Here is a 25600-nt window from a genome sequence, read left to right on the forward strand (position 1 = left end):
TTCTAGGTGAACCCCATGTGGTCCTTGGAAGGGTCTATGACCTCTTCATCAGCTTGGCATTTTCTTAGGTCCTTCCTCAAGCACATCCTTTATCATACTTCCTGGTGGGGTCATGCTGATATACAAATTTACTATAAAATGCAAAAGTCAGCAGATAGCTCATCATGTTCGCTAATTCTCTGACCTGGGTAAACTGTATTTTCATTGGGATAAAGTGAAACCTGGATATGAATTTTCAGAAGTGAGATAGACCAATAGAGAAGGAACTATTGGGGTTCCTTTCATCTTAATATCTCATGCTTCCCCACCTGTGGATAGGTCTGGCTCCCCTATCTCCTTAACAGGGAGGAGACTTGGTGTCCTCTGCCAGAAAGGACAAGAGGCCACACTGCCTACTCACTGTTTTCTGAGTCAGAACCTACTGTTGAAGTTCCAAGTCTACCTATGCCCTGTCACCTCTGCACCACATCTGGTCCTTGTTTTTCTGTTCCTATGGAAGATCTGACTTCTACAGATTGACCCTCCTTTATGCCCTTGCTGTCTCCTGATTTGGTTGACTTTGAGGGGACATTAGTAGGAGGTTGGAAAGTGGAAAAAGAAAGGGTTCGGGGTATAGTTCCCTGTGTTAGCACTATTTCTAACAAAAGCAGTTCCGGTTGATTTTTGGAGACACCATTCTTGCTCCTTCATGCAAGAGTGTTGTTGGGATCTTGTTGCTAATTTGCAGGTGTCATGTCAGATCTTGTCTGGGGCTTTACAACCTTATCCATCCCCTGACAGGACCCGAACAGCAATATTGGTGGTGAATTCTGTGTTCTATAGTTGCTCATAATGATACAGCTCTACACTGGAGGGAAACCAGCAGACACTCCCTGTCAAGGCAAGGGCTGCAGTTAAGATTGTTGTTCAGCAGAACTCTTGGCTGTGGCATTCAGAAAAGCCATGATCTTTCTGGGAAACTGGGCATTTCTCTACTCATCACCGGGCCTGAGTGGCTGCGTCTATTCATGAGGGATTTGATGTTTTATCCTCATCATCTTGAAAGTATGTTCTATATTCCTGTCCAATTTGCACTATGGTTTTGGGGGTAGTAGTTCATAATCCTATGATCCTTCTGGGGCTGTGACATTGTCCCTAATGTGATCTCACAAAGAGGAACTAAAGACATTATGAAATAGGCAAAAGTATGAATTCCATCATGGCTTCACGTGAAGGGGACAGTGGAAGTTGCCTAGTGAGAAAGCACAGAAGATCTTATCTGGGAAACAGACACAAAGACCGAGTTCCTATGACCTCTTTGGGTGGGTTAAGTGAGATAGTGTGTATAAAATCTCTTAAACATACAAGGTACTTATAAATAAAAAGCCAGTTGCAATGATCACACAAAGAACTGCCCTCTGTTCTCTTCTTCAAGAAACCAAGGTGGGATGTTACGGTCTGGTCTCTATTAATTTGTGTTTTGGTCGAAGTCAGTCAAGTTTGCTCTGTTGCCTATGAGCTCTGAGGCAGTTATCTCCACCCTATGGCACTTAGCCCAGTTTGGGCTGATGCGGGCTGTTGCTGGCTGTCGGGTGGGGCAAGGGGGTGGGAACTGTCAGGGTGCCGGTTCCCAGAGTATAAGGCAACCCAAGGGCAGCTGGAGGCAGTTGGGGAGCCTGGGCCCTGCGAGTTTAGCCATGGTGCTCAACCTCCTCTCCCCGAACTTGTCCCGCCTGGGCCTGTGGGCTTCAGTAGTGATCCTGATAGTAAGCATCCTCAAGCTCTTCAGCCTGCTGGTGCGGAGGCAGAAGCTGGCCAGGGCTCTGGACAGCTTCCCAGGGCCCCCTACACACTGGCTCTTTGGTCATGCCCTTGAGGTATGTGGGAATGGGGATGTGGGAGAGTCAGGACTAATCCTCTGGAGGCTGGGAAGGGAGGCCATCAATTTGGGCAGGGGAGTAATGCTTGGAACCAACACTCCTAGTCAGCTTTGCTATTCCTGCCTCTCAAGCCGAGTTCGGAAGCAACACAGCTCTTCAGAGTAAGAGCTTAAGAAGGCCCCAGGTGCTTTCCCATTATTCTGAGGCCCACAGTGTAAGTCTGTGTGGAGGCTTCTTGATGGCTCACACAGGGGAGAGACTAAACCCTCAAAGTGCCACCCAACAACTAGGCAGTCGTGTTTAGATTTCTTAAGTGTCCCGCTCTGTGCAGTGTAAAGATTTCCAGGACCAATGAAAAAAATTAAAGTAAAGACAGAGAAAAGCTCTGCCTCCTGAGACCTCCCAACATGTCTGAGAGATCGATACCGCAGAGTCAGGAGGTGCGAGCAACTATGGCATTTTCCCAGGCTCAGATCCTGGTTGGTTCTCTTGTGAAGGCAGCCCAGCTGGGGTCACCTCAGCATCCAGTGTCAGGAACTCCTCCTGTTGTGGGGATCCAGACCTTCTGGGGGGTTTGGAGTCAAGTTGGAGAAGCAGATGCCCCCTCCCATCCCCAGCTCCTGGAGATTCTAATATGTCAGGTTGGAACTAGGAACCTGAGATTAAAAGTCTTTTTTTTTTTTTTTTTAAGCTGGTTGTTGGTGGTGCATGCCTTTAATCACAGTAATTGGGAGGCAGAGGCAGGTGGATCTTTGTGAGTTTGAGGCCAGCCTGGTCTACAAGAGCTTGTTCCAGGACAGGTTCCAAAGCTATAGAGAAACCCTGTCTTGAAACAGTCCTCCACACACAAAAAAACCTTCCTGAATGTTTTGAGCTCCAGTTAGGGAGCCCAGGCATGGATACCAGGGATAAAGTCACAAAAAGGGGGTATAATTCTTTCTCCATTCTTATTCCTTTATCTCTCTTTTGGAATTGACACTGTAAATGAACTTGATCTCTATTCTTATTCTTGCCCCATATGGATAACCTGTTGCAGATAGACTATGAACGTCCCTGTACCACTGAGCATCCAGGATTTTAAAAAGAATGGTTTGGGTGAAAGAAAGCAGACATTAGAGCCATCTCTGCTCCCAGGAGTGTGGAGGTGCCTCCCCAGGGCCTCCCTTCTTTTCATCTTAGCATCTTTTATCTTTTCTGTTAGCCTGAGACTTCTGGAGAATGGAGATCTGGTCTGATTTATTTCTGTGTCCTCAAGGCACAGCATGAAACTTAAACTTGACACAGACCAGACATGGCTGAATGAAAGACTGCAAAAGGCTAGATTATTGGAAGAGTGCCCGCAGAGGACAGAGAGTGGTGGAGAAGGGAGGTGGGGGGTCAGGAGGACTTGGTAGGGCCCCTGCCAACTCTGGGAGGTTGAGGTCACACCCTGAGGGAACTTGGGAAGGTCTTCAGCCCTTTCCCTCTGTGTCCGTCACTTTGTGCTTACCTGCTTTTTTTCAGGGTTGGGGAGGAACCAGCCCTCAATCAGTGGACTTCCATAGCATGTGATCCTTCCTCTCTCAGAACTTCATACCAGAGCTGGCTACCCTCTTCTTCCCAGGTGTTCCACTCCACTTAGCAGTACATAGCGAGCCTGGAACATAGCCTAACTTCAGCTTCTTGATGCCAGTACCAGTATCTGGAGGGCTTTGGCTTGACACCAGGATGGGCATGCCAAGATTGGAGTGGGGACTGATCTTGAGCACTATACAAGTTCCCTGGGAACCATCGCAGGCACACCACCACGGCATTTCTTCCAGGGCTTGACGTCTGCTGTGGGCTGTATTCACACCTAAACCTGAGAAACATGAAGGACAGGATTTGTTTCCCTAGTGTAAATCAAGATGAGGAAATTGAGATTCAAAGGGGACAAGGTGTTCACTTAAGGACATATAATAGTTCAGGATTCAAATCAAGGCTGGAACAGGGACCTCTTGCCTTTTAATCCAGAAGACAGTGAACCAAAAGAAGCAAACAAAAAGCTAACCAAATAACCTAGCAAACAAACAAAAAGGCAAAGTAACTGAAAATTGATTCTAAGGATGGGCGTGGGAATGAGAGGAAGAGAGCGTGTGGGCGAAGGGCCTGGCTGTGCAGTTCCTACCAGGGTTAGTTTCCCCCTTCTTGACTGCCAGCTACAATCTGCAGGCATTGTTAGCATCTGCCTCTCATCCTTTTCAAATATCAGAATGTGTCCTTTTGAGGCGGGAGGTGTCCTTTTCCTGAGGAGCACAGGGAATGCTTTGTATATAACATATTCCCTGTGGGCTTAAGTTTGAGGAGTTACTGGGAGCTGACATATCTAACCTCTGTGCAGTGGTGTGTGTGTGTGTGTGTGTGTGTGTGTGTGTGTGTAGGGGGAGTTTCCAGCTCAAGGAAAGGCAATCAGTCCTCTGTGGCATCAGAGGCCCCATATCTGACTCTGTTTATTACTTTGCACTGTGTACAGAGAACTCTGGTTCACTCTATTCAGCCAACACTGATCACGGACCTTTGCTCTGCCCTATTTGATAAGTCATCTCTTGTCTCTGTGCTTTGCTGTTGATAAAGTGGGGTAGTCATCTTCAGACTGCTGAGTCAGATGAGTATCCATAGGGCAGACTATAAGGACGTAGCAAACAGCTGGGCAGTTAAATATCAGATGTGAAATTTCTGTAGAGGGTGCTTGATGCAAAATACTTGGCTTCCTTTTTCTTCTTCCCTTCCAAATCCATCTGGTCATTGGTTTCCTTCAGTTCTTCTAACAAAGATGCCTGAACAACTCTGTGAAAGAGGAGACAGAGGGACAGGGATGAGGTGAAGGACAAATAGCAGCCAAGGGGTCAGGGTGAAGGGCGAGCAGGGGGGATGCCAGGGTTACCCCAGAGCTGTGCTGCTTGTTTCGGTTGGTTCTTCTTGGAAGGTGCTCCTACTCTTCTGATTTATTTAAAATCTTTAAAAAATTAAATATTTTTAGTTGGAATGGAATTATACCACTGTGCCTTTCCATTTTTTCAGCGACTCCCAGTTATCTTCCCTCAAACCTCTCCTGTGTCCCCCCCTCAAATTGATAGCCTCTTTTTCTTTATTATTGTTCCATATGAGTGTGTTTACATAGGTGTGCACATGTGCATGTGTGCGTGCACACACAGACACACACACACACACTTCCCCTCAGTCTGTTTTTATTGTTGATATGGTCTCAAGACTGATCATTTTGCATTGGAAAAGTCATAAGGGGTTCACCCCTGCAAGAGGCTAATTCTCCAGTTCTCCCTCAGAGAGGCTCACTCTCAGCCTCCCAACAGTCTTTAGTTGCTTGTAGCTTTTGTCTAGGGGTGGAACCCTGTGAAAATTTCTCCCTCAATCATTAACATGCCCGTTGACATTGCCATTGTTCTGGTCTTGTTTACATAGCTATTTCTAGAAGAGATTTTTCACAACTGACCTCCTGGTATTCTGTCTCTTATTTAAAATTCCCACAGTGACTTGGAGTCATGCATACTGGGCCCTAATAGTCTTATATATGGTAGGAAGAGAACCTAAAGGGTCAAGATGATTGACACTAGATACCCAGGACACCAAGGGATAGCCGTCCAAGAGGAGAGCAACTAGGCTGGTCCCTACAAGGCTTCTCTGAGTGGCCTCAGAGGGTACAGCAGAGACTCATGGGAAGGGTGTTGGCAGTTGGCATTTAATTAAGGGACTGAGAGAGCTTCGGCAGTCCAATGATGGCTGTTGAGTTAAATTTTTATTCTGGAGATACCTGAGCATTGGGGACCTAGCATGTTGGGGAAGAGGGGTCTCTGACTTCTATCCTCAATTGTTTGTTTTTCTAGACATTCACCTCTGTTTTGCAAGCAGATGAGTGTGTGTGCGTGTGTGTGTGTGTGTGCATGTGTTATGTATGTATGTTCACCTGTGTGTGTGAAGACCAGAGGCTGATGTTGGGTGTCTCCTTTGGCTTTCCACCTTATTCACTCATTTTTGAGAAGATTAAAAAAACTTGCTTCAGTTTATTTTATGTATGTGGGTATTTTGTCTGCATGTATATCTGTGTATCACATGTGTGCCTGGTACTCATAGAGGTCAGAAGAAGGTGTCAGAGCCCCTGGAACTGTAATTACAGATGGCTGTGAGCTACCATGTGGATACTGGAAACTGAACCCAGATTGTCTGGAAGAGCAGCCAGTATTCTTAACTGCTGAGCCATTTCTCCATCTCCTTTGAATTTCATTTTTAAGAATTAAAAATTACATAAGTGCATGCCTGCATGTGCATATGTGTGTGTGTGTGTATGAGAGAGAGAGAGAGAGAGAGAGAGAGAGAGAGAGAGAGAGAGAGAGAGAGAAAGAGTTTGTGTGTAGTGTGGGAATATGTACATGTAAGTGCAGGTGTTGACAGTCTGGAAGAGGGTGTCAAATTCCTAGGAGCTGGGTTTACAGGAGGTCATGGGCAGTTCCATGTAGGTGCTGGGAACTGAACTTGGATCTTTTTCAAGAGCAGTGAGTCATATCTATTGCCTCATCCATTTCAATTTTGAGACAGATCTCTTATTAAACCTGAAACTCTCCTTATTTTGGAAAGACTGGCAGGTCAGCAAGTCCCTCCCCAGATCTCTTTATCTTACCCTGAGATTACAGATGTCAGCCACCACGTCTGGCTTTTAATTTAGGGGCTAGGGTTCAAACTCAGGTCTTCATGCATGTGAAGCAAGTGCTTGCCTTACCGAACCATCTCCTCAAACAGATTACTTACAGTCCTCAGGCAGTCCCCAAGAGAGCTGTGGCTGCAGCAGACCGGTGAAGCAGTGTTCCATGGACACTAGCAAACTGACCTTTAGGTTCATTAATGAATGGCCTGAGCAGACATGTGACAGAAGGACAGCAGGACAAGCTCAGTCGCAATCCCTGGTCTTTTGTGTCATGTGAGACAGTTCTGTTGGCCTTAGAATGCCCCATTCCTATCTGTAAAAAGGGCATGGTTCAATTAAACTTCATTAGTGTCCCTTTCTGACTTAATTCTTGGAGTCTAACTTACTCATACTCTTGGAGGGCAAGACCTTCCTATTGTTCGCTGCTGCTGGGGTCAACACCGGTGCAAATGAATGAATAAGGCAGGTTGCCGAAGAGCTGGGTGTAGTGACTTATGTCCATGTCCTGTTTTTCCTCTGCTTCCTTCCTTTGGGAGAAAACAAGCTGTCCTAGATCTGATAGTGAGTGTCCAGGTTTAGGGCATCTGAGGATAAATCTGAGACATTTGTTGTGCAACTCAGAGACATTTCCCAGCAGCCACATGTCCCCTAGAGAAACAATGTCTCAGCGGCCATTTTGAAGGATTGCAGCTGCAAAAGCAGGACCAGACACTGTGAACTGTTCTCACCCTCACTGGGCTCCTGGGGACAATCAGGGCCCTTAAGAGAAGGCTGTCTCTAGGAGGGTCATGATAATTCATGACTGAGGCGAGGCCTCCTGTCTGTGGTTGGGATGCTACAGAAGGGAGCAGCATAGCTCCCTGGAGGTGGGAACTACAGGGAACAGGATGTAAGGGAACCCCATGTGGGGGAATTAATCCACTCAAGAATGATACAGACCACTAATTAAGCCAATCAAGAATATCAGAGTTTTTTTCATTCTGGCCAGCAACCAAGAGTGCACTAAGGCCTCAGAGCATCTTGGTGCCGAAGCTCAGGGGTATAGCATTTTTAAAGACAAAAACCACAATAACTTCAATGCTAGTTGAGGGTCAGAGGAACCTTGTAACATTTGTTTCAGCAGAACCTAGTAGTTATTTAGACATAACATAGCAAATTATTTTTTACTTACAAAGTAATGTATTATTTGGGTAATTCATCTGGACCATGGTCCAAATCACAGAAATCCTGAATGTGTTGCCAAGACAGACATGGCTAGTGGGAGGGGAGAGGCTTGAGAATTCTCTAAGTGGACATAACATGGAGTCAGGGCAAGATGGTGTTTCCTTAGTTACGTCAAGGGCAGGTGGGAAAGAAGAGAGACCCAGCAGAAGGGAGAAGTCCAGGGATTCACAGCTAGAAAGGGAGGGGCGTCATGAACGTCCCTATACCTACAGGTAAACATGATCTTTATCGTTTTCACTCCTGACACTGCACACATTGGGCAACCTTTTGGGTTGCATGCAGTGTTCAGAAAGATGACTCTATAGGGAGATTACACCAGGTTCTGCAAAGGAATGGAATTGAGGACTGCAGAGAAGGCACAGATGGTGGTTGGAAATGAAAGGAGGATAATCTCCAGGATCTTCCAAGAGAGTGGCTTGGTGTGACAAGCCTTCCTGGACTTAGAGCAGCAGCTCTGGGCTTGGAGAGGTGAAGTGTGCAGGAGACAGGGATACAGGAGGAGGGGAGGAGCCTCCAGGATCTGCCTGGGCAGCATCCTCTTTTCTTTTTCCAGAAATCTGGGGTCTGCTGGCCACACTGGATTCCTGAGTGGTCTTTGTCTTCTGTTATTGTTTCAGATACAGAAGTTGGGGAGCCTTGACAAGGTGGTATCCTGGTCCCAAGAGTACCCCTATGCCCATCCACTCTGGCTTGGACAATTCGTTGGTTTTCTGAACATCTATGAGCCTGACTATGCCAAAGCTGTGTACAGCCGCGGAGGTGAGGTGCCTTAGAGAGAAGGTGGGGTTTCCTGGGAATGATGGGCTCAGGGACCAAGTTGGGGAAGGTCAGGGCTTGTGTCTAAAGTCTTGGATGAGAAAGACCAAATCTCTACCTCTTTCATCACTATGCCTCATCTGGGAATATTGTGTTTCTCCTTGACTGACATCCATTTGTTCTGCAGACCCAAAAGCTCCAGATGTTTATGACTTCTTGCTCCAGTGGATCGGTAAGTGAGCATCTATCTTTCTGTACCTTCCTTTTGCTCCATTGTGCTAAGTGACCAGAAGTCTGCTCTGCCATACTCAGCTGGTTATCCCTCCAGTGTACTGCTTGGCTCCTGAATGCCTGTCCTAAGCTTAGCATCTCTGTGGGGAAGCAGGGGAGCCCATTGCAGGAGCTAGACTTTGCCTTGCTGGATATTCTTCTTCCTCCCTTCCAAGCAGAGGCAAGGCAATGTGTATTTGAAGAAAAGCTTCCTAGAGGAGGCAACTCTAGAGCTGATCCTGTAGGATATTATAGTGATGTGTTTCCTGGAAGAAGGGTCTGAGAAAAGGTATAATCGTTATAGGATCATGGAGGCTGCAAGCTGTCTGAGTGATTGAAAGGCAGACTTCAATTAGTAGATGAGGCTTGTCAGGGAAGATGGACCAATGTTGGCTGTTAGTATGTAGACTGATGTTGAAAGTGAAGGGAGCCGCTGGGTCATCTACTTCTTTTAATTAATGAGTTGATTAATGAATTTATTTTGAGACAGGGTCTTACTATGTTGCCTTAGCAATTCTCTATCAGGTTGGCCTTGAACTCATAGAGATCCACCTGCCTATAACTTCTGAGTGAGTGCTGGGATTAATAGTGTACACTACCATACCTGGCCTTATTCTTTTTTTCCTTTTATTTGATCTCTATGTGTGTCTTTGTAGATATGTGCCACGTGTGCACAGGTACCTATGTTGGATCCCCTAGAAATGGACTTATCTGTGGTTGTGAGCTGTCATGTGTGCTCTGGAAATTGGCTCCAGGTCTTCTGTAAGAGCAGTAAGGGCCCCTGATCACTGACCCATCTCTCTAGCCTCCACTGAGTCTTCTTGATCGAGGGCCACATTCTACTCCAAAGTTCCTATTATTTATTTATTTACCCTGGAAGCTAAGAAAGGAATAGTTAGTAGGGAGGCAACTACCAAGAGTCTAGACTATTGACTTAGAGGTCCTGACCAGTGGGGGCCAGAGGTCTATACTGGTTCTCACAGTGCCTCCCTACAGGGTTTTCCAGGTTTGGGAGTGGTAGCTGCTGTGGTTGATCCCAGCTCTCATGGATAGATCAGGATTGCCTAGACTCCACAGCCTCCATCTCTCTTCCCTTCTCAGGGAAAGGCTTACTGGTTCTCGATGGGCCCAAATGGTTCCAGCACCGCAAGTTGCTCACACCTGGCTTCCACTATGATGTGCTGAAGCCCTACGTGGCCATATTTGCCGAGTCCACACATCTCATGCTGGTGAGTCCCCTCCCTGCGGCAGGCTCCTGGAATTGTGAGCTGCCGAGCCAGGCTTCTCTACCCATCCCATTTGTCTTGGTTGAAGGTGAGTGGTGCTCTCTTCTGGAGAGAGGGTCTCTGTCTTCATTATGCCTGCAACGATTGTGCCAAAGAATTTTTTTTTTTTTTTGGTTTTTCGAGACAGGGTTTCTCTGTGGCTTTGGAGCCTGTCCTGGAACTACCTCTGTAGACCAGGCTGGTCTCGAACTCACAGAGATCTGCCTGCCTCTGCCTCCCAAGTGCTGGGATTAAAGGCGTGCGCCACCATTGCCCAGCGTGCCAAAGAATTTTTAAAGTATACCCTCATGATTCTATTGATTTCTGTTGTTATGCCCCCTTCATCTCTAATTTCATTAATTTGGATATCTTCTCTCTGCCTGTAGTTCATTTGGATAAGGCATTGGTTCTCAACCTGTGGGTCATGACCCCTTTGGGAGTTGAATGGCCCTTTCACAGGGGTCACATACCAGATATCCTGCATATAGGATATTTACATTATGATTCATAATAGTAGCAAAATTATAGTTATAAAAGTAGCAATAAAATAATTTTATGGTTGTGGATCATCAAAACATGAGGAACTGTATTAAATGTCACAGCATTAGGAAGATTGAAAATCACTGGGATAAGGGTAAGTCAACCTTAATGATTTTTTTCAAAGAAGCAGCTCTTTGCTTCATTGACTTCTTTTATTTTATTTTATTTTTTTTATTTCTATTTTATTCATTTCAGCTCCAAGTTTGATTATTTCTTGCCTTTTATGCTTTTGGGTGTGATTTCTTCATTTTGTCCTAGAGTTTTCATGTGTGCTGTTCAGTTACTAGTATGAAATCTCCATGACCTTGTGGTGATGCACAGATTAATGGAGATGGGTTAAACTAAGATGTAAGAGTTAGCAAATAATAAGCTAGAGCTAATGGGCCAAGCAGTGATTTAAATAATAATATTAAAAAGAAATCTCTCCATTTTCTTATGTAAGCATTTAGTGCTATGAACTCGCCTTTTAGAACTGACTTCATTGTGTCCTGTAAGCGTGGGTATATTCTTTTTAAATTTCTGTTTTGGCTCATTTTTTATTCAGTAATGTGTTGTTTAGTTTCTATGAGTTCTTAAGCTTCGTGTTGTTTCTGTTGTTGATATCCAGGTTTAGTCTGTGGTGGTCTGACAGGATGCCGGGTGCTATTTCAGTTTTTCTGTATTTGTTGAGACTTGCTTTGTGTCTGAGTATGTGTTATTTTAGAGAATGTTCTATGAGGTACTGAGAATAAGGACTGTTCTTTTGTGTTTGGTGAAACGGTCTGTAAATGTGTTGGGTCCATTTGGTTTATAATTTGGTTCACAGATGCTAAGAATTGAAAGGCCCTGTTGTGTATTTTGTCTTTGATGAGCATAGATTGTCCTTGCCTATCTCTTCTGATTAGTTTTGCTTTGAAGTTTATTTTGTCAGATATTAAAATTGCTACATCAGTTTGCTTCTTAGATCCTTTTGCTTGAGATATTTTTTTTTCAACCCTTTACCCTGAGGTAATGTCCATCCTCCTTGATGTTGAGGTGTGTTTCTTGGGTGCAGCAGAAGGACCCTGTTTTCACATCCATTCTGCTAGGGTGTGTCTTTTTCCTGGGAAATTGAGACCATGAATGTTGGAAGATATTAATGAGCATTGTTTTTTTTGATTCCTGTTATTTTGTTGTGATGTTTGTGATGTGTGTGATATGTGTGATGTGTGTGTGTGTGTGTGTATGTGTGCATGTGTGTGTTTTCTCCCTCTTTAGATTTGCTGGCCTGGGATTATTTATTCCTTGTGTTTTTTCCAGATCTGATAAATCACTTTAGATTGAAGTTTTCCTTGTGTACCTACTATGGGACTGGATTTGTAAATAGATACTGCTTAAATTTGGTTTTATCACACAATGTCTTGTTTTCTCTATCTAGTGTGATTGAAAGTTTTGTTGGGTGTCGTATTTAGAGGCGGTATCTGTCATCTCTTAGAGTTTATAAAACATCTACCCAGGCTTTTCTGACTTTTAGAGTCTTCACTGAGAAGTCAGATGTACTTCTCATAGGTCTACTTTTATATGTTACTTGACCTGTTTTCCTTGCAGCTTCTAATATTCTTTCTTTGTTCTATATATTTAGTGTTTTTATTATTATTATGTGCTTTAATTTCTGTTCCAATCTATTTGGTGTTCTGTATGCTTCTTGTATCTTCATAGGCATCTCCTTCTTAAGAGCAGGGGAATTTTCTTCTCTGATTTTGTTGAGAATATTTTCTGTGCCTTTGAGTTGGGATTCTTATTCTTCTTTTATTCCTGTTATTGTTGAGTTTGGTCTTTTCATAGTGTCCCAGATTTCCTGTATGCTTTGTGCCAAGAGTTTTTTTTTTAATATCTTATATTTTATTTTCCTGAGGTATCCCTTTCTTCTATCTTGTCTCAAATGGCTGAGATTCCCTCTTCTGTCTCTTGTATTCTGTTAGTAAGTCTTGCCTCTGAGGTTCCTTTTCATTTCTAGATTGCCCGTAGTTTGGATTTCCTTTATTTATTCTATTTCTACTTTCAGGACTTGAATGATTTTGTTCATTTCCTTCCACTGTTTATTTTTGCCTTCATAGATTTTTTAAGTGGTTTATTAATTTCCTCTTTAAGGACATCTATCATATTGATAAATGCTATTTTTATGGTTTTTATCTTGTGCTTCAGCTATGGGCCTGCTGTGATAGGATTGCTGGACTCTAGTGGAGACAAATTGTCCTGGTTGTTATTGTGTTTTCATGCTGGTTTCTAACCATCTGGGTTTGGGAAGACTGCAATTCTAAGTGCTCTTGTCTTTGTTGTGTGGGTGTTTTGTTCCTTAGTTTCTGTTGCCCTTTCTGGTTCTTATGAGGGTGTGGTGGCTGTGTATTGCCTGGTAGAGAATTCGTCTCAGATTCTGACAGGTGTTGCCATGGAGAGGGATCCTGGTAAAATGTGTTTTTATGTATTGGGAGCTTAGGAATGTAGAAGGCATGGGAGGAATGAGGGAGTCTATAGGAGGGAGGAAATCAGGGCGTAACACCAGGATGTGCTTTAGTCCCTTGGGAATAGGGCCAAGAGTGAGAAGAGGCACCAGAGTCTGCTGGAAACCTGGGGCTGATGGGGGTCTTGGACTTGGAGGAGGTGTGAGAGTGGAGATCTGAAACTCACCTACCTTCTTTGGCTTATGTACTTCTCTGGCAGGCTTGCCTGGCGGGTTCCCAGGAAGTGCCTGCTGGAGCTGGGCACTGGAATAAAGCCATGAGTTGGGGGAAGGGTGTTTGGAGGAGACTTGTGTGATCAACTGAAGATGCGGGCAGGGGGAGTAGGGGAGGCCACAGCAAGTGGTCTGCTACAGAGCCAGGGATGAGAGTGGGGGGAATGTATTTTGAGGAGTTGAGGCAGAAATGAAGATTTGTAGTTAGCCTACCTGCTTCCCTGGCCAGACAGCCCAGTTCTTACACATTTTACCTCCTCTCTCTCTCTATCTCTCTATCTGAATTCCAGGACAAGTGGGAGAAAAAGGCTAGTGAAAATAAGAGCTTTGACATCTTCTGTGACGTAGGCCACATGGCACTGGACACCCTCATGAAGTGCACCTTTGGCAAAGGAGACAGCGGCCTAGGACACAGGTCGGAGGCACCTCTACCCAAGGCACTCAGATAAGGAAGGTGGAAGGGCACTTGCTCTCTGGTTGGAGAGGTCCTGCCTTGATTTACCCAGGCCCTATTTGTGGTGGAAGATACGTTGGGTGTTAGTGAGGAGGTTTAAGGAGGCAAGAAGAGGAGCGGGAAGTATTTTAGAGGGGATTCCTAAAAGAAATCTGCTCAGGCCTCTTGCTCTCCCTCTGCCCTCTTTTGTACAGAGACAACAGCTACTATACGGCAGTCAGTGAGCTCACACTGCTGGTGCAGCAGCGCATTGAATCCTTCCAGTACCACAATGACTTCATTTATTGGCGCACTCCACATGGCCGCCGCTTCCTGAAAGCCTGCCAGATAGCCCATGACCATACAGGTGGGCCTTTCCTTCAACCCCTCTCCCCTTGCTGCCTATGCCAACTAGGAAACCTTAGTTCTTCCTCTGGGATCCTTTGCACCCTTCCAGACACATAGCCAATCAGGCAGTGACACCTATGCTCTTGGTCTAGATCAGGTCATCAAGCAGCGGAAGGCAGCCCTGCAGGATGAGAAGGAGCAGAAAAAGATCCAGCAGCGGAGACATCTGGACTTCCTGGACATTCTCCTGGGTGTTCGGGTGAGTGCATGGTGTCCACCCTACCTGACAGCTGGTTCCAGGGAGGTTTTTAGACTCTCCTTCTAAGGCAGGCTCCTTGCTCAACAAATATAACCTCCTGCTCGCCATGGCCCAAATCAACGAAGGTAAAATGTGTAGCGTAAGTGTGACTGGGCTGTGACAGCAGGGAGCTGACAGCCTGGGTCACATGGTGGCGGCTTGCAGACATTTCTAGACTTCCATGATCCCTAAAAATCTTGGCATTGCAGAACCTTAAGGTTTATATTTTATCTCATTTCCTTCCCTCCTTCCTTCCTTCCTTCCTTCCTTCCTTCCTTCCTTCCTTCCTTCCTTCCTTCCTTCCTTCCTTCCTTCCCTCCCTCCCTCCCTCCCTCCCTCCCTCCCTCCCTCCCTCCCTCCCTCCTTCCTTCCCCTCCATCCTTTCCTCTGTCCATCTTTTCTTCCCCCCTTCTCCTACCATTCCTTCCTCTATTCCTCAAAACTCAGTGCCTATCCTGAATCAATGTCTTTGCTAGGATACAGAGTTAAGAAAGAACTGGCATGGCCATCCATCTACATATAGTATAGTGACCAGGTTAGGGGACGCAACGGGTGGATGTTGACAAAGATGTCTTTCCTGCCAACTAGAAGTGGTGTCCCTGATGAGCAATATTGGGGCTAAGTAAAGTTAAAGGTTATGTGTCCGTTGGGTTCAGGAAGGGTTTCATGAATGGGAGACATCTAGGTTATGATTGGAAGGGACAGAAGAAACTGGAGGAAGACTCCAAGTCTACCAAAAAGCGTTCATATGCTTCTTCAGATCTATATCTGTAATACGAAGGGGCTGGTTTGCTTGTTTGTTGGGGTTTCTGTCCTGCCCAGTACCCCACAACTGTTTAGCCCCAAAGAAAATCACACATAGGTCTCCATAAATTGTAACTGATTGGTCCATTAGCTCTAGCCTCTCACTGGCTAACTCTCACATCTTGATTAACCCATTTTTCTGATCTATGTTAGCCATGTAGTTCAGTACCTTTTTTCAGTGGGGCAGATCACATCCTGCTGCTTTGGTGGTCTGGCCAGGAGTGGGAGGAATCAACTTCTTCCTTCCCAGAATTCTCTTGTTCTCATTACATCATTTCTACTTCCTGTCTGGTTTTCCCGTCTATATTTCCTGCCTGGCCAATCAGCGTTTATTTATAACATGATTGACAGAACACAGACAATTCTCCCACACTATATATCTGACAGCTACTCTTGGGCATTCTTTTTAACCCTTACTCAAAGGCCTTGAGCTGTCCCATTGTGCCTTCTCTCAGGATGAAAGTGGGCTCAAGATGTCAGATGCAGATCTCAGGGCCGAAGTGGATACATTCATGTTTGAAGGCCACGATACCACCACTAGCGGTATCTCTTGGTTTCTCTACTGCATGGCCCTTTATCCTGAGCACCAGCAGCGATGTAGGGAGGAGATCCGTGAGATCCTAGGAGACAAGGACTCTTTCCAGTGGTGAGTGGACCTGAAAGTGAGTTCAGCTCCTCTTGTTCAGCCCAGGGAGGGGTTGTGTCTATCCTGCCAATGCCTGCCAGGGACAACCCACACCTGTTCTGGAAACAAGGTGAAGTGGGCAGCAGTTGTTCCCTTTCTTTGGTTTGGTAGCTTTCTTGGGGGGAAGGTTACAATAGAGAACCACCCCCCAGACCAGTCTCCCCAAATGGAGGCTTTTCAGCATCACAAAAAGTTGTCAACAGAGGCTGAATTTCATAATGACAGAATATGGATCTCTGCTGGCTTCTGGATAGAGTAGAGGGGCCTGAGAAATAGGAGGAAATCGGTGGGGGACGACAGAGAAAGAACAGCTGGGAAAAAGCCATTGTCTTGCCACTTGCCACCTGTCCTCAGATGGCAGCACATAGGCCCAGACTCCACATCTTCCACCACAGTGAAGGAGGCAGATCCTCAACGCCACCACTTAAAAACTTCTGTGTGCCCATCCTTGTTTCTCAGCTCAAGTCTGAAGTCCTGAATGTGACACCAGCTGAAGAAATTTCTCTTTCAGAGTGGTCTCTGAGAGTCCCACCCAGATCTCTTCTGTTGCTTCCTCCTCTGAGGCCTTTGTAGCCTGACAGTCACTCCATCCTACTGAGTTCCTAGTCTGCCTCCTGCATGGAGCAGGGCACACAGCAGGGATCGAGGAATGGCCCATCAGTGTCCGCAGTCCTGTTCTCCTAAGGGGGGACTGATCACTAATTCCAGTGTCAGAGATTTGAAGGATGGAGTCTCCATAGCTAATGTGTACTTGCTGGATGTTGGAAACCTTCCAAGGGGTCCAGCCATTGGCACGGTGCTCCCTGGAGTGCGTTGTAATTGTGAAGAGGAGAGGAGGAGACAATTCGCTGCTCCTGGGGAGTTTTCAGAAAGTCAGACTCACATGACTGAAATCCAAAGAAGGCTGCAGGATGGAGTAACACTGAGTGAAGAGGATGTTGAGGGTAGAGGGTGAGGAGGGAAGGACTCGAATGGACTTTATAAAGAAGGTTAAAACTCAGGAGAAGAGAGCTGTGCTCTCTAGCTAGATCATCATGGACATGTCTGAGGCAGGGAATTAAATACTTAGTTTTATCCAGAATTTGAAGCGACTTAGAGGATCCTTATTTAATAAAAATTACACGAAACGAAAAATCATATTAGGGGGAGAGTGACTTGGAGTTTGGGGGTCTGTAAGAAGGTATTATATAGTTCTGATGATTGAACCTCACATTTGGGCCTGAGCTTCCTGGTGGCCAAAGATGATATTTATGCGAGTTTATCAGTATTCAGCCATGAACATTGGTTCACTCACCTAACGCTATCAGACCACATTTTCCGTTGCAGCCCCATAAGGAATGCCACTTGTAGTACTTTTGGTAAGGCCCCAAATGACATAGAAGTTGCCTTGTCTTTGGGGGTTGGTTGCCCATGTGTCTCTCGGATCCCGTGCCTTCTCTTCCCAGATAGCTAGGTTTGTATGGCCACCCAGTGTGTTATGTTATACTTAGACACTTGAAACCCTCTTGACTCCTCTGTTGGAAGTGTGGTGGGGGCAGAGAGTGAAAATTATGGGGAAGTAGGAAATGTGGCCTATCTTCTCCTGGGATCCCACTGTTCCCAGTTCCCAAGTGTCCCGTGTTGCTGGCAGGGATGATCTGGCCAAGATGACCTACCTGACTATGTGTATGAAGGAGTGCTTCCGCCTTTACCCACCTGTGCCCCAGGTGTACCGCCAGCTCAACAAGCCAGTCACCTTTGTGGATGGCCGCTCTCTGCCTGCAGGTGGGTTGGGGAAACCATTGGGATGGAATGAAAGTCCTCTCTATGCTCTGATATTGCCTGCACTATTGAATAATCTTGACATTAGGCTTTGTGTGCTGAGTCCTGGGCCCAAGCACCAGCCTCACTGAGAAAACTTGTCTCTGCCCCAAACCTCCATTTCCTCTTCTGTAAAATATGACTGAGGGTATAAATATAAATGTTCCTTTTCCCCTAGGTTTCAGGGTTGTTATATGGATTCATCTTTCTGTAGATTGATGTAGCAAGAACTATATTTTTTGTCTTCCAAAAGATTCTGACATGAATTATTTCTTTGAGGCAGTGACTGTGGAGGTTGGGTTTTTGACATTGTTGCAGTAGGACCCAGGCATGACTAATCACTGGGTACAGTTGCTGCATTGTTCTCGGGAGGAGAGGGGTTCTCGTAACCTGAAATTTTTCTCTTTTTCTTCTGTTTAAAACTATATAAAATCATTCTACTATGGTGCTACTAAACAAGAAGATTGTAATGATATGAATAAAATAAAACAAAAATTAAGATAGAGGGTAGGAGGGTAGGAGAGAATATATTTTTCATAGTTGACAGAATTAAAAAGAGAACGATCGTCAGGGTTTTCACGTACCCTGTGCCTACTCTGACTGCACCCTGGACCACACCAGGAGATGATTCACATAGACTACAATGCAGCACAGATACATAGTGTCCACTCTGTGTTGTGGCTTCATAAAAATGGTCAGACCTGAGCCTGACATGCAGTAGGCATCAAATGAAGGTTATCTCATTATTACTCATAGCATAATAAATTCCTGAGAGCTAGTCAATTGACAGTCAAAAGGCTACAATAAATAGCTGCTGCCTAGCTGTCTTCATGGTGGCCTGGGTTCACTGTTCTTGTTTCCGTTCCACAGATGTCTGGGTTAAACATTGTTCTCAGTACCTGGCTACTGGAGCTGTTGATTAGGATGTTTAAAATACTTTGAACGTGATCAAGGGCTCAATATCACTGTCAGTGCACAGACAGAGGCTAGTGTCCCAGATAGGGGGACATCAGGGGATTCAGGCCTAATGTGGAGGTGAGCCTGGCTGCCTCATGACCCCTTGTCATCAGCCTCTTTTCTGCTTACAGGCAGCCTGATCTCTATGCACATCTATGCCCTCCACAGGAACAGTGCTGTGTGGCCTAACCCAGAGGTACTTGCCTCTCTGGGCTTGGAGGGCAGACAGGGTGTGGGCTGTGGGGGTACCTCTACCAGGATTTGGTGAGTATTTAAGAAATATCCTATCTCGTAGGTCTTTGACCCATTGCGTTTTTCTCCTGAGAATGTGTCAGGACGCCACCCCTTTGCCTACATGCCTTTTTCTGCGGGACCCAGGTAGGAAGAGGGACAACATTCTCAGGCCCTCAAGACTGGGAGTGAAAAACTGAAGGCCATCATTGGGGAGACATCCTTACAGAGCATGCTGTGACAAGGGGGTGGGGCTTTTGTTATTTTTCCTGTTCCTGGGAAATGAGTGGCGTAGATGTCCCTTTCTGTGGGGGACTAGAGCCGGAACTCCCAGTGGGATGATACCCAGTGGGGCCCTTTACCATGCTCCTAAGATTTGCCTTTTAAGCCCATACCAACAAATCAATCAATCAATCATTCTGCATCCGCAAATAGTTACTGCTTTTTTGTGGGTCTCTAAGAACACTTGTTAGGCAACAGCTTGATGCCTCTTTTTGCTCCTTGCTGCAGGAACTGCATTGGGCAGCAGTTTGCCATGAGCGAGATGAAGGTGGTCACAGCCCTGTGTTTGCTGCGTTTTGAATTCTCTCTGGATCCCTCAAAGCTGCCCATCAAACTTCCCCAGTTGGTCCTGCGCTCCAAAAATGGCATCCACCTCCACCTCAAGTCACTGGGCTCTGGGAAATAGGTCTTTGGAGATCACGGCTTGGACAGCACAGGCTGTGGCTTTTCTTGGGACGTTGTCCTCCTAGATTGAGTGTGGAGTCATCATGGATCCCAGCTTTTGGGGGCTTAAAGATGTGAAAGCTCTGGGACCGACAGTCTCACGGAAGGCAGTCCCTTGGAAACACATGTGTCTAATGACTCAATGCCTGAACTCTGGAGTTTATTTCTTCACTCAACAAACATTTGTTGAACATTTGGCTGTCACAAAAAGCTTAATTTCTTTCTCATAACTGTATGTCTTTCTAAAACAAACAAACAAAAAAAATCAGAATCATACATCCCAAGCCTTGAAAAATCTTAGTGAAGACAATGGCAGTGTTGTCTTGAGATCTGTGGAGGAGGGATGTGAAGGAGGGATGGCTGGATAGAATGTGGCTCTTCATTGATGTGTATGTCTTTATCTGCTTCTGTGTGTGTTTGGAATATAATGGAAAAAAAAGAAAAGTTGATTCAACTGAATCTGTACAAAATAAAGAATAATTGTAAAATCAAACTCCCACCACCAAAGTGACAGAACAGGAATGGTGTCTTTGCTGGTTTGACGTCTTCCTTGGGACATCTCTGTGGGACTCTTGTCATTCCTAACAGTGGTGTTTCAGAGCACAGTCACACAGTGCTCTGGCCTTCACAGTATTTCTAGGGAAGGTGCTTCAGTAGCATTAAGGTGGAATCCTGGGAAAAAGGGAACTCCTTTCTATAAGGCATAACTGTGCAAAGAACTTTTGGGGTGAAGGCCAGGGTGGGGCCCACGTGATGATTGAATGTTTTTCCCTGGCAGTCCCTACAGCAGCATCTTGATGGCTATTGGAACCTATATCTCTAGGGTTTAAGGTCTAAGGTCAGTAGGGGGTTCTACTCCAGGAATTAGCTTCATAGGGAAAGAAGGACACTAAAATCTAGGATCATAGGCAGGAGCTAGGAATTTTGTCCCTGATACTTGGTGAAGTCTCTAGGGCAACTGTATTCAATGGGTGTGGAGGGTTTCTAATGACACTTTTAATTGGTTGGCTAAGAGCATTGGAAACATAGATGTTCACATTATGATTCATAACAATAGCAAAATGACAGTTTATGGTTGGGGGTCACAGCAACATGAAGAACTCTATTTAAGGGTTGTAGCATTAGGAAGATTGAGAACTACTGCTTTAGGGTGTCCTGGGTTATGTGCCATATACTTTCTTACTATCAATCCTTTCCCATTGAAAGAAGGCTACATCTTGGCAATCTGCCCCAGGACACTTGCTAAATCCTATCAAGCCACATCAAGACACTCAAAGATGAGATGCAAAGGTTCTTGTATACTGTGCCTGTTGGCTATAAGCTGTTGTAATAGGAGCGGCAGGGCTGCGTCTCCGGCACCCAGCCGCCCACATGGCTATCTTATGTCCCAAAATAATTACACGGAAACTGTATTCTTTTAATCACTGCCTGGCCCATTAGTTCCAGCCTCTTATTGGCTAGCTTTTACATATTGATCTAACCCATTTCTAATATTCTGTGTAGTACCACGAGCTGGCTTACCAGGAAAGATCTTAACCTGCGTCTGTCTGGAGTGGGAGAATCATGGCGACTCCCTGACTCGGCTTCTTTCTCCCAGCATTCTGTCTGTTTACTTCGCCTACCTAATTTTCTGTCCTATTAAAGGGGCCAAGGCAGTTTCTTTATTACTTAACCAATGAAACAACAGATAGAAAGATGACCCACCTCCATCATTTCCCCTTTTTCTGTTTAAACAAAAAAGAAAGACTTTAACTTTAACATAGTAAAATTACAAATAACAAAACAGTTATCAAGCAAGAATTACAGTTACAATATTTATATCTACTTTATCTTTTATCATAACTAAGGAAAACTATAACTAACCATTTTTTAACTCCATCAAAGACTCCAGAAGGATATATTACCTAAGTAAACAAGAAATAAGAAAACTCTAGAAATGACAGAGACATCTTGTTGCCTGGACAGTCACCCAAAGTTTCTCTGTACCGTTGGGGCATCCATCTTCAGCCTTCAGGCCCATAGTATCCAGCAGACATTTTCATCAAGCAGGAAATTCCAAAGACAGTTTAGTCACTTTTTGCTGTGTCCTGTAGAATGTCTTGCAGACTCTTTTATGAGTCAGGAACCCCGAAAAACCATTTCACCTTTAGGCAAGTTTAGCAGTCCTCTTTTTGCGGGTTTTCTGTGTCCAGTTTATGCAATAGTCCAGGCAAGAACAGTTTCTTGCCCAAGTGGCTATCAAACTCCATAAGGAGCCTCTTCAATGCCCATCTTCCTCTTGAAGTAGCTGGTGCTGCCAGAAGCAGACGTGTCTCATTGTCATGAAAAGCCCTAAATTATTAAAACATTTAAAATGCCATATTTTGCAGTCTTTGAAAGATATGAAGAATGCCTATCTAGCTGAAATATATCTATGCACATCTAGAAAATCTAACTAACATGACTAAAAGCTTGACAATTATTGATGATTATCCATTAACAACCTATATACATTACATTTTTAAATTAACTATACAATCACAATACCTTAATCAAGATTAGAAATATGCATATACATATAACAAAATTGACCTTAAAATCCACACCAATGCAAATTATTTATATCTATATCATATCCCCCTTTAAATGTAAAAGAACATTTATAAACCATTATCTCAGTCGGCAGTTGAGTGAAGTAATTTTTTGAAGGTGTTTACAGCAACCTTTCAGGAGGGCGTGGTCTATCATATCATATCGGGATAGACGCAATCCACAGAGTCTTATCCTCTGTGAAAACAAAAGAAGACCCTCTCCAAAGCATCATATCCTTAGACCCATATTTTGAAATCATAATATCCTTATGTCCATTTTGGTTTAGCTTGGCAGCCCATATAATGAAATGTCTCTCTGTATTTAGCTCCTTTATAGTCAAAAATTTTAAAGAAAACATAATAATATAAAGAATCCAGACTCTCTGTGAATTTTTTATTTTTACGTGGCTTATTTTTTTTTATTTTTTTTTAATCTATAACTATCTGTATTTTTTTTTTTAAAGACTTTACCCTTTTTTTTAAGACATTAACTTTATTTTTTATATATATGTATTTTTTTCTCTCTCAAGCCTACGTACATTTATCCTACATTGTGACCCATAGAGGTCTTTTATGTCTGAATCTGTTTTATTGTGAATCTGTAATTTTTTTTTCAGGAGCATTTCTTAAAATGTTAAGCAGTTCTTAAAAACTTAAGTTGTACCATGTAGGGGTAATACGGTACCACCTGTGTCCAGCTCAGTTTAAACCTTAACTGTGTTGTTATTATGATAATTACGGTAGTTCCTGCCTGAGACCAGCAGAGTTTAGCATGGCGGAGTTGAGCCGCTCCTGCCTCAGAGCCATTTGGTGTCCCTGAGCCACACACAGTTTCAGGCACAAAGCAGTCCACATTGCGATCAAGCAAGCTGTAGCACTTTACTCCAAATGCCCCGTTCAAAGACTCTGTCTCCCGCAGGAGCCAGACAGAGATCGCGATGGCGGCACAGCCCAGAAAGCCGGCATTTTAAAACAGCCAGTTTTTTCCTGTTGCTGAGTCAGGACAATTTTTTTGCGGCACGCAACCCAGAAACAGCAAAAAACTGTCTTGAATTCTCTTTCTCTCCTTTTTAAGTCCTCTCAGGTTTTATGTGGAGTTTATTAGCACGTTGGGTGCCATTTTGTTGTAATAGGAGCGGCAGGGCTGCGTCTCCGGCACCCAGCCGCCCACATGGCTATCTTATGTCCCAAAATAATTACACGGAAACTGTATTCTTTTAATCACTGCCTGGCCCATTAGTTCCAGCCTCTTATTGGCTAGCTTTTACATATTGATCTAACCCATTTCTAATATTCTGTGTAGTACCACGAGCTGGCTTACCAGGAAAGATCTTAACCTGCGTCTGTCTGGAGTGGGAGAATCATGGCGACTCCCTGACTCGGCTTCTTTCTCCCAGCATTCTGTCTGTTTACTTCGCCTACCTAATTTTCTGTCCTATTAAAGGGGCCAAGGCAGTTTCTTTATTACTTAACCAATGAAACAACAGATAGAAAGATGACCCACCTCCATCAATAAGCCTTAAGCAGCTAACTTGCTTTTTTCTCCTTGCACCAAATAGACCTCTCTGAACAAATGTAGTAAGGATTCTGAAGTTATCACTCAGTGCCGATTCTGCAGTAATAACCATCATGTGCCTCTGGGTGGCTCCTGAATCTAAACTTTATCATTTTAGATCTTCAAATCTAAAATCTAGGAGGAACTTGAGCTGAAGCTTCCTGACTCTGATATCTTTTGTTCAAAACTCCATCATTAATGTCTGTTCTTCTTTAGTATAGGTATCAATCGAAATAAATTTTCATTATTACTACCAGTTCTTTTTGAGTATGTGTATCAGTGGGAATAAAGCCAAGATCTCTGACTCAGATGTTTGGGTGTGATCTCTTGAACACTAGAGTATGTACTTGTTTATGTGTGTGTGTTGGGACCTCCTGGTGAGTTGAGTGGACACTGGAACTGGCGGCCATCACAGATGACCACAGATTCATCTTTCTGACTTTTCACACACACCCTGAGGGTGCCCTGTTCTTGGGCATGCGATGTCCATGTGTGGGTGGAATGTGCTGTGGGTGTGCAGAGAGTGCTGGCAAGAATGTCACTTTGCATGTGTCATGTAGGGGAATGCTCAGGACTATGAACTCAGCCGGTCTTGCTCATTGCTTCCAGACAGTAAAATCGCTTTCTGGTTACACATTTCATCTCATTTGGAATCCTGTGGTTAGACCATGTGTCCTTGGCTGTGTACCTAGCATTCTGTTCTGTGCTCTCAGTTTCCTTTGTTTTCAGCATGGCCAGCATGAGATTTTCTGTACTACTTGAACATTCTGAGTACGATTTGGGCTCATGTTCCTGCCCAGCTCTCCCCTTGGTCAGGTACTGAGTATCTAGTCTGGCCTCTCTTGTCCTTCTTCAGAACCAACCTGCACTAGCCCAGCTAACTAGAAGGTTAGGAACTAGGAAGGACGTCCTGGTTGCAGACAGTGGCTTCAAGAAAAGTCATTCTAAGAAGCAGGCCATGACATACCAGGGAAATCTGTCCATGGCATCATGGATCCTGATCCAGGAGCAGTTTGGACATGGGATCATGACAAACACTGTGTGCGACACTGGGAACTTTATTGTCCAGAAGAGGAAAGATGAAGAAACTTGTGTGAAGGACAGTCAGATAGAGAGAGACTATACAGAAAAAGCTATGGCACTTAAGGGTTCTGAAACTTGAAAAGCTGGATGCTGAAGTTAAATTCAAAACATAAAAAAATCAACTTACAGTCCTGCTCTATCATATGAGAGCATGTGCAAGTCTATGGCATCCACTAACGGAAAAATTTGACTGGCCAATGGGAGGAGCAATGGGTCAAGGTATTCACTGTGTCTCCTGCAATGGTATCCTACTTTTGTGCACAGACACATCCCCAAGAAGCTTTTCCCCCATACCTACCAATAGAATATATCTAGAGATGTCATGTATGCATTAGGTCAAAAGCATCAAAGTATGCTGCAATTATATCTTAGTGTATTTTATCAATATACACAGGATGTCTCACCTTGCTGCTCCCAAGAAGGGCAGGAATGAATGGCTGTGTCAGGGAGAATATGGTGCAAACCTGGAAGGGTCAAACACCTGCAAGGACATGACACCTTTGTTAGAACAGGTAGAGGTTAAACCACTGCTTAAACCTACCAGGGGACAAGATGCTAGAGGTGGGGACAGCAGGTTTTGGTCTGGAGGGATCTCCCCCCGTCCTCATGTGGGACTTCCTACCTCTGGGTTTGGCCACACCTTCGGGTTGTGGTGTAGTGCATAAATGGAGAGCATGACTGAGATACCCGTGGGGTAGAAAGGAAAAGGGGAGATGGTGGGTTATACTCAGGATGTGAACCTTGGTTCCCAAGACAGTAGGGGACATACCTTCACAAAAGGTCTTGCTAATAAACATCATCACTATGGGTAGATGTAGGTGACTTGGAA

The 25600-nt window shown here is 44.6% G+C and overlaps 1 protein-coding gene across 1 annotated transcript; it reads left to right on the top strand.

Annotated features, from left to right (window-relative positions):
- The first annotated feature begins 1625 nt into the window (after window positions 1–1625).
- On the top strand, window positions 1626–20879 carry LOC130883909 (cytochrome P450 4B1). Its single transcript, XM_057784735.1, has 12 exons — window positions 1626–1856; window positions 8376–8517; window positions 8702–8746; window positions 9886–10013; window positions 13572–13696; window positions 13930–14081; window positions 14215–14321; window positions 15620–15810; window positions 17480–17613; window positions 18738–18802; window positions 18902–18984; window positions 19348–20879. Exons 1-12 carry the CDS (start codon window positions 1677–1679, stop codon window positions 19523–19525), a joined length of 1530 nt encoding a protein of 509 aa, XP_057640718.1. The 5' UTR covers window positions 1626–1676; the 3' UTR covers window positions 19526–20879.
- Window positions 20880–25600: the final 4721 nt, after the last annotated feature.

Source organism: Chionomys nivalis, chromosome 11 (genome assembly GCF_950005125.1).
Source record: "Chionomys nivalis chromosome 11, mChiNiv1.1, whole genome shotgun sequence".
In the NCBI taxonomy this organism is placed as follows: Eukaryota; Metazoa; Chordata; class Mammalia; order Rodentia; family Cricetidae; genus Chionomys; species Chionomys nivalis.

Bases quoted from the DNA above. Each gene is read 5' to 3' on its own strand.
- LOC130883909 (XM_057784735.1), top strand. From the start codon at position 1,677: ATGGTGCTCAACCTCCTCTCCCCGAACTTGTCCCGCCTGGGCCTGTGG. The intron at 13,697-13,929 runs GTCGGAGGCACC...TCTTTTGTACAG, and splicing joins GACAGCGGCCTAGGACACAG to AGACAACAGCTACTATACGG. The intron at 14,082-14,214 runs GTGGGCCTTTCC...CTCTTGGTCTAG, and splicing joins GATAGCCCATGACCATACAG to ATCAGGTCATCAAGCAGCGG.